The sequence below is a fragment of the Protopterus annectens genome, chromosome 13.part0 (assembly GCF_019279795.1).
Source record: "Protopterus annectens isolate FY-2018-M chromosome 13.part0, PAN1.0, whole genome shotgun sequence".
Lineage (NCBI taxonomy): Eukaryota > Metazoa > Chordata > Ceratodontiformes > Protopteridae > Protopterus > Protopterus annectens.
The window spans coordinates 136,992,889-137,008,884 of NC_056747.1; the positions used below are offsets into that span (position 1 = coordinate 136,992,889).

At 43.0% G+C, this 15,996-nt stretch overlaps 1 protein-coding gene across 5 annotated transcripts in view; it reads right to left on the reverse strand.

Annotated features, from left to right (window-relative positions):
- The window catches only part of LOC122817661 (calcium homeostasis endoplasmic reticulum protein-like), a gene marked incomplete in the record, with an annotated part of 1,194,300 nt that extends 1,178,521 nt beyond the window's left edge, over positions 1–15,779 (reverse strand). For all 5 annotated transcript variants that reach the window (XM_044090728.1, XM_044090727.1, XM_044090726.1 and 2 more), the window contains 1 exon segment: positions 15,611–15,779. In XM_044090728.1, coding sequence (XP_043946663.1) covers positions 15,611–15,747 — 137 coding nt within the window.
- Positions 15,780–15,996: the final 217 nt, after the last annotated feature.

The window sequence follows — 15,996 nt, forward strand, 5'->3', positions numbered from 1 at the left end:
TAAAATCCCGAATCCCATATAATCGAAATCTAGTCCCCAGACATCTCCAACCAATCCATGAATCTTATACAAAATAAATTAAAACCCTCCAAAATGCTTATATCAAAAAATAATAGAAACCAAACATCCCACAAGTGAAACGTCCTATAATCCTTTACAACTATAAAGAAACACTACATAAACATTGCATTACAAAATACCAGAAATAAGGAATTAATCAGAACTGAGCATAGCCTAAGTAACCTACACCTCTACAAATGAATAAAACACTACATCCATTTTTCTTCCTTCATTTTAGCAGGGGGGCCCCATTTGGCCCCACACACACCTAAGAAATTAAATATACCTTCCACGTAAGTAGCATATTTTTGATTATGTGGGATTCAGGATTCTAACTGTAAGATGTGTGGTTTCATTAATTTAGTGTTGTTAATGTGGTCTTCTATCATATGGGCTTTCGCTCATATGAAGTAGACCTACTAGCATAACTCCCTCAAATCTCCCAGGAACAAGTTCAAGGTTTTATTATCCAAGGCTAAGTACACTGCTTCTATGGGGCTGGATAACATATCAGGATGCCGATTGCTAGCAGCCTGGAACAAGATAATTCCCCCTGACACAGAGGTTTTTCAATAGTAGTCTCCAAACAGGATTTGTACCAAATGAACGGAAGACTGCAATGGTCATTCCACTTCACAATAATGTTAACTAATTCAGACAACTACAGCCTGACCAGCCTCATTCGTAAGGATGGAAAGTATTATTATGGAATTAATAAACAAAAACATAGGCTACCTACAAACTATCGACTCAAGCCAGTTTGTTTTAAGGCAGATCCTGCATTCTCACCCTGGTTGACTTCTTCGAGAAGGTCACTAAGCAATGGAGGAGGTAAAAACTGTTCACACCTTGCACCTGAACCTTGTAAAAGCATCTGACACCATCCCACAAACTCATCTAGCTAAATAAACAATAATTTCCTATACAACTCTTTGGTTACTGAACTATCTGACAAACAGAACCCAACAAATTAAGGGTAGTTTGTCTAACTCGACCAATAAGCTCAATGCCAAAAAAAGTGTCATCCCCTTTGGGAAAAACTTGGTTCCCATGAATTACCACATCAATGGCAGTTCACTGAACACAGAAGGTGTTATAAGAGATCTGGGAACACAGGTTGACAGCAACATCTCTTTTGACCACCACATTGCCACTGTGGTCAGAAAGTCCTTCTATGTGGCACATCTCATTACTAAGGGTTTTGCATCAAGGAGGAAAGAGGTCATGGTCTCCCTCTACTCTTCCCTCATTAGGCCAGGCATAGAGTACAATGCCCCATTTGGCACGTACCTCACTAGACACCTACAACAAGTGAAGAGGCCGCAAAAGTACCTCACATAGAAGATCCTAGGCCTTAAACACTTGTCCTATATGGACAGACTCAAAAAACTCCAACTATTCTCTGTCTCATATCGCCTACTTAGAGGCGATCTCTGCTTGACATACAAAACCATGTCTGAGCCAGCTCTGTTAGAAAAGCTACATCTAAAGAAATCCAAATTCCTCCGCACCACACGCTCCAGTGACCTCAACCTCATTACCACAATCAGAACGTGCTGAAGGGACAGGTTCATAACCCAGAGACTTCCCTTGCTATGGAACAGACTTCCCATACATGTCAAACAGAGCACCTCACTGGCCCTCTTCAAGAGAAACCTTGATGAGTGGATGGGAAATAGAAAATTCACCCAGGGGATCACTCCAGTGGCTCTACTCGACAAAGGCACTGGGAACGAAGGTCGGGTGGCACGATGTTAGGGTAATCCTATGGGCTTGGTTTGTAAAGACTCCAAGGCCATTAGCCTAGTATACACCTATGAACAGTCAGTCATTATAGGAGTACCCCAAGGCACTCTCCTAGGACTCTATCTCATCTTCTCAGAGGTCAAGGGAAATCCTGAGGGCTTATGACTCGCAATTGTAAACTCTATCCCAGCATAAACTCTCCAGAAGGGACCACGATCCTTCAGGAAAGCCCGCCACATACACAGAGCTGGTGCCAAGACCATGGCCTAAAACTAGACGTGAAAGTGCATAACTATATTCTTCAGCAAGCAAGATGTCCCATTCAACCATCACAACAACACTCCCTGAAAACTGACCCAGTAGCAAGGGACCATATGTAGACAATGAGCTGTCATTTGACCACCATGTGTGGTCTACTGTTAGGAAGTAGTCCTTAACAGCATAGCTTATTAGCAAGAGTATGGTATCCAAATCTACAGAGGTGATTATACCATTGTACACTGCACTCATTAGGACAGTCGTTGAATATAACAACCCCATCCAGCATGTCTAAGCACCAGACTCAACTCCAGCAACAACAAAAGTTTTCTCACTAAAAAAAGGGACTAAATCACAAGCGTTACTCTTGACTGCCTCAAAACCCGGTCCTACAGGCTGCCAAGGGGAGACTGGTGCCTCGCATACACAGCCTCTATGACCCCATCCTGTCAGTCCTTCTACACATCCACAAGTCCAGCAGTGGCAGAAATACCAGACCTTGGGAACTCTCTCTCTACTGCAACTTGAAAAGAACATGCTGGATGGATAAAGAGGTCTCACAGAAAATACCACTTCTCTGGAAAATACTTCCTCCCCATGTGAAGTATAGATCTTATTTTATTTAAGCACAATATGGATGCATGCATAAGGAAAGTACAGTTTTGTACCTACCATAAATGTAGATGTTCGAGTGTTCACACTGCTGCAGTCAGTACACTTGGGTTATCCTGCCGTCAGGCGGTCCCGCAGTCGGCCAGAGTTCCAAAGTCTTGGTTTGGCGTCGGTTGCTGTCGCTTCTTCCCTGACGTCGGTGCGCCAGGGGTATACAAGATGCATCCAACGCCATTTTCTTCAGTTTTTCTTGCCCCAGATGTCAGGTGCCCCCAAGGAGGTAGGCAATACGTATTGCTAATAAAAAATATACATATAAAATAAAAAAACAATACCTTCAGTTACAAGCAAATACACCACAAGGGTTGTATAGGATAGAAAGGTATAGATAAGTCCAGCTAGTTCAGAGGGGATGGAGGGAGGGTAACCTGGACTGCAGCAGTGTGACCACTCTAACATCTACATTTATGGTAGGTACAAAACTGTACTATGTTCATCGTGTTACACTGCTGCAGTCATTACACTTGGGGAGAATCCCCAAGCTAAGGTTGGGTGGCTGGTCTATAGAGAGTTAGGATTGGCTATGAGGCCCTGCAGAAGTGCAGTTGCAAATCCTGCTCTGGATTTACAGTAAAGAGGCAGGTGGTAATGCTTGGTAAAGGTGTGCACTGAACTCCAAGTTGCAGCCCCCAAAATTTCCTTGGTAGGTACTCCTCTGAGAAAGGCTGTTGAAGTGGCTGTTGCCCTGGTGGAATGTGGCCTAATGTTATTTGGGACTGATTTTCCATGCTGTGTGTAGCAGTAATGAATACAGTGTCCTATCCATTTGGCTATAGCCTGCTTTGAGATAGCCTTGCCCTGTGATCCTGCAACATATGCTACAAACAGTTGCTCAGTTTTCCTGAAAGCTTTTGTTTTGTCCAAGTAGCAGCGTAGCTGCCTGTGTATGTCCAAGGTATGCAGATGTTTCTCCCCTTTATTCTGGGGGTTTGAATAAAAGGTTGGCAAATAAAAAAAAAAAAAAAATATTCCTTGTTTTCCTGCCTCTCCTAAACTAGTTAGACCAGTTTACAAGCCTTGCTGTATCCTGGGCTGTGTTGTAGTTCCTGTGTTGTCCATTGCCTTACTTGGATAGAAGGAAGTTTCTTAGCTCACCAGTGGGAGTGGGGAGCCTTGAATAGCCTACCTGTCCTTGAGGAAGTGACCTCAGCACAAGAAGCTGTAGTAATTGGTCATTTTGGACCATTTCTAGCTCTTTTGAAGTTCCCTGGTTAAAATCTGCCTCTGGCATTTTTTGAAGCCATATTGCTCAGACACAGCTCCACATGGTCCTGTTGAGTCTTCCTGGCTACAGAGAACTGAAAAAAGCGACTGCTTTCCTGATTAAGTATCCTGCTGTTTTTTATATTTGTTTTACCTTCTACTGCTTACCTAGAGCAAGCTTTAACTGTTTTCATAGTTATTTACTGCATTTTTTATTATCTGCACTTAAAAGTACATTTTAGTCGAAATTAGTCTAATTCAAGTCGAAAAGTGTTTGTTTGTTGTTTAATGTAATTGTTTGGCTGCCCACTAAAGTGTGCTAGCCTGTACTACTGACTTATTGCCTTTTCTGCATGTAGCGCGGAGTTGCCACTAGAGCACCATTGGGCAGCGCCGGTTAAACTATTTCTGGCTCCGTAAAGTCTGCTCTTCATTTTTTCCCTTAGAACTGCTCTACTTGTAATCTAAACAGTCTATTCTCTATCTGTAAAGCTCAGCACTTGTTCCTAAAGCATTTTTTAGTCAGGTAAAGCACTTCTATATTATACAAAGTACTTCACTAGCTTAAAACCCCCTTGAGTACCCACTTCCCTATAGGTCCTTTCTGACTCAGTTACACAGCAAACTTTTTCATTTCTTCTAGCATGTCAAAGGGTCAGTTGCTAGCATCCTCTCCTGCTCAGCTGGTGAATCTGGGAATATTGAGGCAATGTTACAATTGCCTCATGTACACAGACAACCCTCTCCTCCTCCCACAAAACACAAATACATGTGAGAGATGCAACTATATAGCCAAACTGGAGGCTGAGCTCTCTCAACTCAGGACTGGCAAAACCAGACAGGAGGAGAAGGTAACCACACACACCATAAACCCAGTCTCACATAGAACTATCACAACTACAAATCAAACACATAAACACACAAAAACATACTGAGGCACTGATCAAAAATCTACCAAAACAGCAGAGGCCTCCAAAGCAGACACCCAAACAACTGCCACCTCATGACATAACACAAGCAACACATAGATCACAAAGTCAGTGTGCAAATCAGTCACAGCCCTTAAGGCCAAACACAATGCCAGACACACTTGTCATAGGTGACTCCATAGTCAGACACACTGACGTCCCACTCACCAGACTGAACAAGGAGAGGGTCACAGTAAGCTGCCTGTCGGGCGCTAGAATCCGCCACATAACACAAGCACTCAGGTCACTCCACAGCAAGTACAAGTATGACTCAGTCATTGTCCATGCCAGTGTGAATGACCTGAGGCACCTCCCTGGACTACATGAAAAGAGACATAAAGGAACTCTCAGATTATGTAGCCCAGGCTGGTATGACCCTGACCCTGAGCAGTATCCTACCTTCACCAAGAATGATGCCACAATACAGAGACAAAATGATCAGTTTTAATAATTGGCTTAATTTCTGGTGTCATTCTAAGGGATCCAATGTCTGTCTGCCTGGAATGACATGCTTGACGAGCCACGCTGCTTAAGGGACGGCTTGCACCTGTCACCCCTGGGTTTCGGATATTGGCAAAGGCTCTTGCCACCCCATAGTGCCTTTTTAGACAAGGCTCAAATTCTAAACCCACCGCCCTAGAAAACAATAATGGAAAAAACTAAGGGTAATGCTGCTCAATGCCAGAAGTCTAAATCTCAAGATGCACGCCCTCAAAGCCCTCCTCAGTATGGAGAACATCGATGTCTGTGCTGTGACTGAAACCTGGTTCAAGGCTCCTGAGAGCACCCCGGCACTATCAGGTTTTACCTCATATCATGCGTTCCGGCCCCAAAACCCGGACCGTACCACAAAAGGAGGGGGTGTATCCATATTCATCAAGGATACCCACACCTCCAGGCTGGTGGCAACTCTCGAAGCATCAGAGACCATTCAGATGCAATTAACCATAGGCAAAACTGCTCTACAGTTTGTAGCATGTTACAGGCCACCCTCTCAAACTCCGCAACCCCACACAGCCTTCCTAAAGACACTGGAGAGTATAAATGTCTCTCCAAACACCATCATATGGGTGACTTCAACTACCCAAACATAGACTGGGAACATTACTCAAGCCCCAATACCCTAGCCCAAAGGTTCCTGGAGTTCATAAACTCAAATGCTATGGAACAACTTGTCACCATTCCCACAAGAGGTGAAAATATACTAGACCTGATCATCACAAACATGGGGACAAAATGCTCCACACCGGAAGTATATCCCTCATTGGTGAGATCAGACCATAAACTAATCTCACTGGAGATCCACATCCGCCCCACCCCAACAAAAAGACCACAGTGAAGAACTTCTCAAAAGCCAACTTCACACTTCTTAAGACTGGTGTAGTATCCTTCAAGGCCCCTGAGCCATTGGAAACCACAACCCGCTGCTGAATCCCTTACAAATGCTTTCTACGAGCACCTCCAGGATTGCATGGATCAAGCAATCATAAATAAAATCAAGACCCTTTCCACCAAAGGCAAGCGCCCGATCTGGTGGACCCCAGCCATAAACAAACTTTACAACAAGAGGAGAAAGCTACTACAAGATAGAGCAAAATCCCTAAAAGGGAAGACATCTCTGATCAATACTAGTAAAAACTACGATCACTCATAAAATCATCCAAGGCCAACTTTGAGAGAAAAATCGCCAAGGACTCAAAAGACAATCATAAGGCCTTCTTTAGCTATGTTAGAAATCTGGGTGGAAACTCCAGATATGCTCAGATTTAGTCCAAAATGATACAAAAATCACTGAACCCACAGACATTGCAAACAAACTTGGCAGACAGGTTCAGTGAAAATTTCTCCCCTCCCTCCCCCCCAAAAGGAGAAATATCTATCCCAGCAGAGTGTAGCCTCCCAATCATCTCAAATGCCCAGGTGAGAGCTGCTCTCTCTAAAGCTAAAAACACAGCATCAATGGGACCGGATGGTGTCCCGGCTGTGTGCTACACAAACTCAATGAGGAACTAAACCCACACATAAGACTGCTGTTTAATCTTAGCCTTGCCACAGGATACGTATCCAAAGAGTGGCGTACGGCAACTGTGGTCCCACTCCACAAAGGCGGTGCTTCTACGGACCCTGGTAATTACCACCCCCATAAGCTTAACAAGCCTGGTCTGCAAAGCTATGGAGAGGATCATAATGGAACTCATAAATAAAGACATAGGGGACCTACAGACATTGGATCCTACCCAATTCGGCTTTGTCAAGGGCAGATCATGGCTCTTGAACTTGGTCGACTTTTTTGAAACTGTCACCAAGGCCATTGATGAGGGTAAGGCAGTTCACACAGCCTACCTTGACCTTGCAAAAGCTTTCGACACAATACCCCACTCGGGTATCATAGAAAAGCTCACCAGCTTAAATGTAAACCCATATGTCACAAGATGGGTTGCAAACTGGCTCAAGGACAGAACCCACAGGGTTAGAGTTGCTGGTGCCATGTCAGACTCAAGCCGGTCTGGCGGTGTCCCACAGGGCTCAGTCCTGGGCCCCCTCTTGTTCGGCATCTACTTTTCAGAAGTGCAAGCAAACATAGGAGGATTGTGGCTGACAAAGTTTGCAGATGACTGCAAACTGGGCGCCATAGTTGAAAATCCATCAGACACAGGTATCCTTCAGAGAGGTCTCATAGAAACTGATAACTGGTGCCAGAGCCATGGCCTTAAGCTAAAGCCAAAAATGTATAGTCATACCCTTTGGTAAAAACAAGGTAACCCCAAGTTACCACATAGGTGGCAATCCATTAAGCACAGAAGAGGTTATCAGGGACCTGGGGACCCAAGTTGACAGTAACCTTTCTTTTGACACTCACATTGCCAAAGTGGTTAGGAGGACCTTCTACAGTGCCCACCTGATTATGAAGGGATTCACATCCAGATCAAGGGAGGTCATTGTTCCCCTGTACTCTTCACTTATCAGACCAATGATTGAGTACAATGCCCCATTCGGAATGTATCTTACCCGACACCTGCAGCAATTGGAAAGACCCCAAAAGTTCCTCACCAAAAGGATAAAGGGGCTCAAAAATATGCCATATGCTGCCCGACTGAAGAAACTCCAGCTCTATTCAGTCGCATACCGTCTGCTCAGAGGTGACCTGTGCCTGACATACAAGGCCATGTCCAACCCGGAATTAATGGACATGCTCCACCTCAAAAAATCCAAATCCATCAGAGCCACATGAGCAAGAGACTTAAACCTCAACACGGATATAAATAGGACGTGCTGGAGGGACAGATTCATCACCCAGAGACTCCCTATGCTGTGGAACCGAATCCCGGTCCATGTGAGACAGAGCACCTCGCTGGCTCTGTTTAAGAGGAATCTTGACCAGTGGATGGGAGATCGTAGGTTTACACCAGGGATCATCTCTGTATCACTGCTGGACAGAGGCATGGCAAACTAATGGGTATAGTATTCTTCAACCTAAGGGGTGGTGAAAGCCACACAACTCTGGCTAGGCTTATAAATGCCCTAGGGAAGATAGCCTAGTATGAACCTATGAACCTATATAAATGGATGGTTTGGTTAGGAGCCACACTAGATATCACCTTTGGCATAAAGGTAGGGTTTATCCTTAAGGAAACCCTGTCCTGATGAAAAATTATAAAAGGTTCCACTGCCATTAATGCCTGTAACTCTGAGACTCTTCGTGCTGAAGTTACTGCCAGGAGCAGAGCTGTTTTCCATGATAAAAAATTTAGATTGGCTGTATTGGCTGGCTCAAAAGGTGGTAGGGTCAGTTTTTCCAAAACAAAATTGAGGTCCCAAGTTGGTGTTGGTGCTCTCCGGGGCGGTCTTATGTTTTTAGCCCCTCTGAGGTACTGCTTTAGCAAGGGATGAGAGAATAAAGGAGGATCCGTGTTGCAATGTGCTGAAATGGCAGAGGCGTGGATCTTAATTGATGAGAAGGATAGGCCTCTGTCCAGCATCTCAGTTAAGTATTGTAACATCTTAGGAATGTTTGTAACAAGAGGGTCAAGGCTTTGAGCCTGGTTCCAGGCGCAGAATCTCTTCCATTTTTCTGAGTAAGCTTTCCTGGTGCTAGGCCTCCTGGCCTCCAAAATGACATCCATAACAGCTTGAGACAGAGGTGTTGCCTGTCTGACTAATGTATCTGCCATGCAGCCAGGTTTACGGTTTTGAGCTGACCGTGCAAGATCTGATTGTTTTGTTGAGTCAGAAGGTGTGGAAATTTGAGGGAAAATCCATGGTGGGCCTTGAGCCAAGTTCCTTAAGATAGGGTACCAGTGCTGGCGTGGCCAGTCTGGAGCAATCAGGATCATCTGTGGTTTTTCTTGTCTGGCTTTTAGGAGTACCTTTGAAAGGAGAGGCAATGGCTGGAAGGCATAAACTTTTAGGTTTTTCCAGCTGAACAAAAGAGCATCCACTTTCCATGCTTGTTTGTGATAAGTCCTTGTGCATAATTGTGCAGAATTTTTGTAGTTGGCAATTCAGTGGGGAGGCAAAAAGATCTATGTCTGGGCATCCCCATTTCTGCGTTACCATGCTGAAGATTTGTGGATTCAATTTCCATTCGTGAGGGTCCATGATATTTCTGCTTAGATCGTCTGCCAGAGTATTTTTCTTTCCTGGCAGGAATTGTGCTTGCAAATGAACTTGATAAGTTAGAGCTGTGTTCCACAAGGTCATGGCTTGCCTGCATAGGGAATAAGAATGAGTGTCCCCTTGCTTATGTACCACATTACTGTGGTGTTGTCTGTCTTTAGTAATAATTGTCCTGGATGCAGAAGGTCCTTGAAAGCTGTTAGGGCATTTTGAACAGCCAACATCTCTTTTTGATTAATGTGAAGATGCATTTAGTCTGTGTCCACTTGCCCTGAATGCATTTTCCTGCCATGTGTGCTCCCCAGGCGTAATCAGAGGCATCTGTTGTTAGAGTTTGCCTGGCTGTGGGGTGGGTAAAAGGCTGACCCTTGTTTAGGTGACATGCCTGTGCCCACCATCAAAACTCCTGTTGCAGGCAGGGAATCATTGGTATTACTGCTTCTAAACTGTGAGAGTGTTGAATCCAAACACTTTTTAGGTACCATTGTAATTTCCTCATATGCAGTCTGGCATATGCTATTAGTAGTATGCAGGATGCCATGAATCCCAGGGCTTGCAGAATATTTCTTGCAGGGAGATGGGACTTTTTTGTCAGTAATTGAAAATATTGAGTTAGTTGAACTTGTTTGTCTGGCGTGAGGTAAGCCATCTGGGCCGTTGTATTTAAGCTGGCACCCATGAATATAATCAGTTGTGAGGGCACTAGTTTTGACTTCTTTTCGTTTACTGTGTACCCTAGAGAAATTAGCAACCTTTTTTGCAAACGCCAGATGTTGTAAAAGAATGTCCTTTGTCTCTGCTTGAATGAGGCAGTCGTCCAGGTATGGATATATTTGAATTCCTTTTTGTCTGCAAAATGCAATTACTGATGCCAGGCCCTTTGTGAAGACCCTGGGCGCAGTAGATAAGCCAAAGGGCAACGCAGAGAATTGGTAGTGCATTGTACCAGCTTTGAATCTGAGGTATCTTCTGCAATTTTTTCTGATAGGGACATGCAGGTATGCCTCTGAGGTCCAGAGTTACAATCCAAGCCTTCTTGCCCAGCATGGGTAGAAGCTGCTGTAATGTCAACATTTTGAATTTCGGAATATCCAGGTAAGTATTCAGAATTGAAAGGTCTAGTGTGGGCCTCCAGGCCTTGTCCTTTCTGGGGTCCAGGAAGAGTCTCGAGTAAAATCCTTGTCCTTGTTCCTGTTGTGGTACTTTTTGAATAGCTCACATGTCCATGAGGGCTGAAATTTGTTTTTGTGCCTCTGCCCATTGATTTTGTGGCAGGTCTGGCATTCCTTTTAGCCTTGGTAAAGTATGAAAGTGGAACCTGTAACCTTGAGACACAATATTCAGAACCCATTTGTCTTGGGTGATTGTTTGCCAGTTTTGAGAAGAAAGTGCTAGCTTTCCCCCCAAGGGGGCTTCCAAAAGGGACGTGCTTGGCGTACAAAAGGGAAAGTCATTGTGACTGTTTCCTGTAAGGTTGAGACTTGTCCTCACCTCCTTTTAGGGTTGAGGTGCCCCACTGTCGTTGTCTGTTTGAGCCTTGGGGTTGAGATCTGCCTCTTGGGCGTCTGTATCTGCCTCTCTGTGGCCTGACACTGGAAAGGACCAATTCTTTGTTGGCCAATTTCTGCTAAACCGAGGTGGCTGTACCTGTAAGAAATCCTTGACGGTTTGCATAGATTTAGCTTTATCCTCCATTTTCTTTAACACCTCTTCTGCCTTAACCCCAAACAAGGTATCATGCTGTAAAGGAGCATCCAATAACTTTGCCTTAACACGATCAGGTAAACTCTGTTCTTTTAACCAGACATGTCTTCGAATCACAGAACCTGTAACTGCGGCTCTACAGGAGGCCTCTAAAGAATCAAAACCACATTGCAGAGTATGTTTGCCTACCTGTTCAACTGCATGTAATAAATCCTGCATTTCTTTACAATCAGGAGCTTCTGAGCTTGCAAGCATTTTCTGTTTTAACTGAGCCATTAAATATTGTTGGTACTTAAGCATGTGGAACTGGCAATTTAAAGCTCTTACTGCTAAAGTTGCAGAAGTGAATACTTTCTTCCCCCATCTATCCAAAGCTCTGGAATCTCTGTCAGAGGGTACTGGATTTTTTTTTTGCAATGGAAGCCTTAACCCCTTTTGGACCCTGGGAAATAGTTTCTGAGTCAGCAGAAGGGTTTTTGTATAGAAACTTGAGAGAGACAGGAACTCTATAATACCTATCTGGCTTGGCTGGAGCAGGGGGCAAAGAATCAGGAGATAAGCTGGATTCAGAGAACACATCCTCCACAATATCTAGCACAGGCGGAATAGCCAGGGGCCTGTGCTGAGGCAATAAAAGGAAATTCCTGAGCCTTTTCTTGGATTCTGAATAATCCTTTCCCAATGGAAATGCTCCCTCATGGTATGTAAAGTTTCCCCAAAAGAATAATCCTCAAGAGAAGAGGCTGAAGGGATAGAGTCTTCAGCATCAGAGTCCTCATAGAGGGTAGAGAGTATCCCTCGTCTGAAGAGGAATCAGAGGAAATGGAAACCTGATCAGAGGAATCATAGTCTGTATCCTGCCTAGGCCTTTTCTCAGGAGGGGGATGGGAACCCCCGATTAGAGTAATGAGGTCTTCGGCCATTTTAAGCATCTGTTTCTTAGGCATGGAGGACTGTCCAGGAGAATGCTGTACTTGTTTCTTTGTCTTTAATGGTACCTTTGTCTTGGCTGTTGTTTTAATGGTAAGTTGTGAAGGTCTGAAAACACCCTCAGAAGCCGATGCCTGCTCAGCGGCTCAGGACCCATCTGAGGGATTAGTTTCCGTAGGCCCAATACCTTGAGTTTCCAGAGGCCTAGTTGTCTCCACGTGGGAGTCGGAAGCGGCCTGTGGCTCTGAGGTAGCGGGTGTCAGGGGCTGCGAAAACGCCTCACTGAGAACCGGCGAATGGCCTACAAGAGGTTTTGTCTGTATTGGACCTCGGATGCCTGTCTTTATCCTTGTCTTTGCATTTTTTTCGGAATTGAGGTAGTCTGTTGATCCAACGGCATAGTATAATTGAACCTTCAGCCAAATTAGTGCAAAGCAAAATCAAAACGTCTTTTTACAGTGCGTCTGTTAAATCTAGCACAAAACCAACTAGTGACGTCGTGATCAGGGCCTAGGCATGGAATACAGTGAGTGGAAGTCCTTATGAGGTATTTGCTTCCCACAAGAAATACAATTAACTTTTTCTGACATCGGTCTGAGGCAAGAAAAAAGTTTCCCCAAAGGGGTACTTAGCTTTATTGAAGACTTCGGATCTGAAATTCGACTTCTAAAATCTCAGGAGTCGGCCGACTGGCACTTGCGAACTGCTTCTGCTTCGGGCACCGTGCGACAAGAAAGACTGAAGAAAATGGCGGATGCATCTTATATTCCCCTGGCGCACTGACGTCAGGGAAGAAGCGACAGCAACCGACGCCGCACCAAGACTTTGGAACTCTGGCCGACTGCGGGACCACCTGACGGCAGGATAACCCAAGTGTAATGACTGCAGCAGTGTAACACGATGAACATCTAAGTTCACTCCGGATATGGCATCCTTGTCCCTTATGGACAGGAAGAACATGTAAATACCTGCTCCAGGGTTATGGTTATTCACACTTACTATACAAAAGGTTTTCACACATCACTAAAGGATTATCTCACCCAGGTTATACAAGTTTTACACTATTTACAGAGGCTTTGGTACTAAACTAGTATATATGTCATGGCTTGTCTGCTAAGGATATTATCAGATCAACAGCTTTACAAGTACTATGAAGGCATACAGTCAGCTAATTACTGTTCTCTACTGCCCACCATGAAGAGCCTTCAATGACTACAAATCAGTGTGCAGGCTTGAAATGAACACACTCTTGTAAACAAAGCAAGAAATATGCACTACAAAGAAGACGGAATCCAAGTTTAACCAGATAGAGAAGGTAAGAAATCCTCCACCCAGTCCAGGAATTTATGATTGCAAAAGAGGGACAAAGGGAATACCTTGGCGTACTGCTAGACAGTTATCTATACCTCCACTCACACACCAAACATGTAACTAGTTAACCATCTGATGGGTGTCACTGCTTCACTTGCATATATATATAAACACACACATTAAATTATGTACATACATAATAGACACATACATATATGTGTGTGTGTGTGTGTATATATATATATATATATATATATATATATATATATATGTACATATTACACACAAACATATACCTACAAGCATACATACACACACTCAAATACAGACACATGCACAGAGACATAGTACAAGATCTAACACATTTTCCAGGAATTAGCATTTTGCATTCAGTATTTGTTGAAAAATGCTAATTTATTGGAGTTCTAAGAAACCTGTTTCCATGCTGCCATTAATACAGGACACACTAACAGTTTTTGTCAATTTACTACAGTGTTTTTTCACATATATTTTATAAGGGTGTGTACAAACACACAAACTTTATATGAATCACATACTATACAGACCTCCTCGGGGTGGTGGGGTGGTGACCTACAGCACCTGTTTCTCCACTTCATTTCTCATCTGCAGCACCTTCTCCACAGTCTCTTGCACATCCTCACTGTGTCCATATGAGTTTTACCATATACTATGGTTTCATCCCATATCCCACAGATATGCAGCAGGTGAATTATCAAACCCTCAAATAATCTGCAACCTTGCGTGTGTGACAGGAAGGGAGAGAGAGAGAAACAGAGTGGGTGAGTCCACTTCTAAATCTTATAAACTCATAATCTCGGAATTCCAAATACGGAGTCCAAAACCTTGAAAGTTCAAAATACTGAAAACTCAAAATACTGAATTTCATAATATCAAAAAAAACTACAGGATACTAACACTTACTATACTCCACCAGATTTACATAGAGAAACAAATAAAAGACAAAATATATTAGTTTATTCCAACTATTAGCAGGAGGAAAGCTCTCCTCCAATAGTTGGAGAAGAGTAATATGTTTTGTTATGTAGTTGTGCTGGAATATTGTAAGTGTTGGTGTATTCTGTTTTTTCGATATTATGAAATTTAGTATTTTGAGTTTTCAGTATTTTGAACTTAAAGATTTTTGACTCAGTATTTTGAATTTCGAGATTATGAGCTTTCAAGACTTAGAAGGGGACTCGTGAGCATGTGTGCGTGCCCATACATGTGTATGTGTGAGTGTGTGTCTCAGAGAGACAGTGTGCGTGCCCACGTATGTCTGTATGTACCTGTGTGTCGAAGTTGTATGGGTGCCTTATGGTTTCATGGTGCTCCAATTTGTTTTACAACCTCACATCCACAGAGTCCCTGAAATGGATTAAGCAAGTTACCAAAGAATGAATGACTGAATCAATTTTTCCATATGTTGAACAAATTCTGTACTATAGACAACACTGAGCAGCAGTTACTTATTTCAAAAATAATCTGACTGGTAAAATTCCAGTGACACTGGCTTTATCGCAAATGTGAAGATGGAGATAGGGAAAAGGACAAATGTAATGCTAACTGTGACATCCTCCTATTTGAATATAACAGGGCAATTTATTCATCGACATAACTGTACACAACATTAAAGCTCCAGATTTCCTTGCATAATACGTTTTTTTTTTTTTTTTTTAATGAGCAATGAGAATACATAAAGAACAAGCATGACTGCAGTATGACATCTGAAAAATGCTATCATAACACAAGTGAAGGTGTATGTAGGTTTTTAATTTCAGATTTTAGTAGGCATGGTATGAATAGTTTACTGGAAACACCTGCAGCCCATTCAATTATGCTTTCTCTGAAGCCAACACTTACAGCTTTGTTTTATTGTCTTGTTTTTTTTTTTTTTTTTTTTAAACATGCAATTACTTAACACTGTGTAGTTAACACGGGTTTTACCTACTGTGACACAGACAGTAATAGTTAACTTGTTTCACTAAAGCTTAACAGTAAACTATAACTTTAAGAAATGAGGCATCTAAAGCATAAAACCTGTGGATAGCCAAATTGCTGCTCTTAGTGTACAAGTACTAAACAGAATATTAACAGGGTAGACGTTTTACTCTGCAACTTACCAATGGTGAAGTACATCATTTATCAAGTAAATTAAATGTAGTCTCAGTTCAAAATGAGCTCCTTCTGCTGTGATTCGTCCGCGAAGATGTCCTGCCATCAATTCACAGTGTTGAGGACTTTTGGCATTATTAAACATCCAGTTTTTGCCAGCCTAAAAATAAAACAGTTTTAAGTGATACTTACAGTGGTTACTTAACTGTGCTTATTAGTCAGTCAAGAGCAAATGAATTACATTTCAGAAATTATTTTATCGTCCTGAATTTTAATGTCCAGCTTTCTGCTAACAAGAGAGAAGCTACTCTGTAAAGTCTCAAATCAAGTTTTATTTACTAAAATGTGTAACGCAAACCACAAGAGAGGAAAGAGACCATGAACCTAATATCAC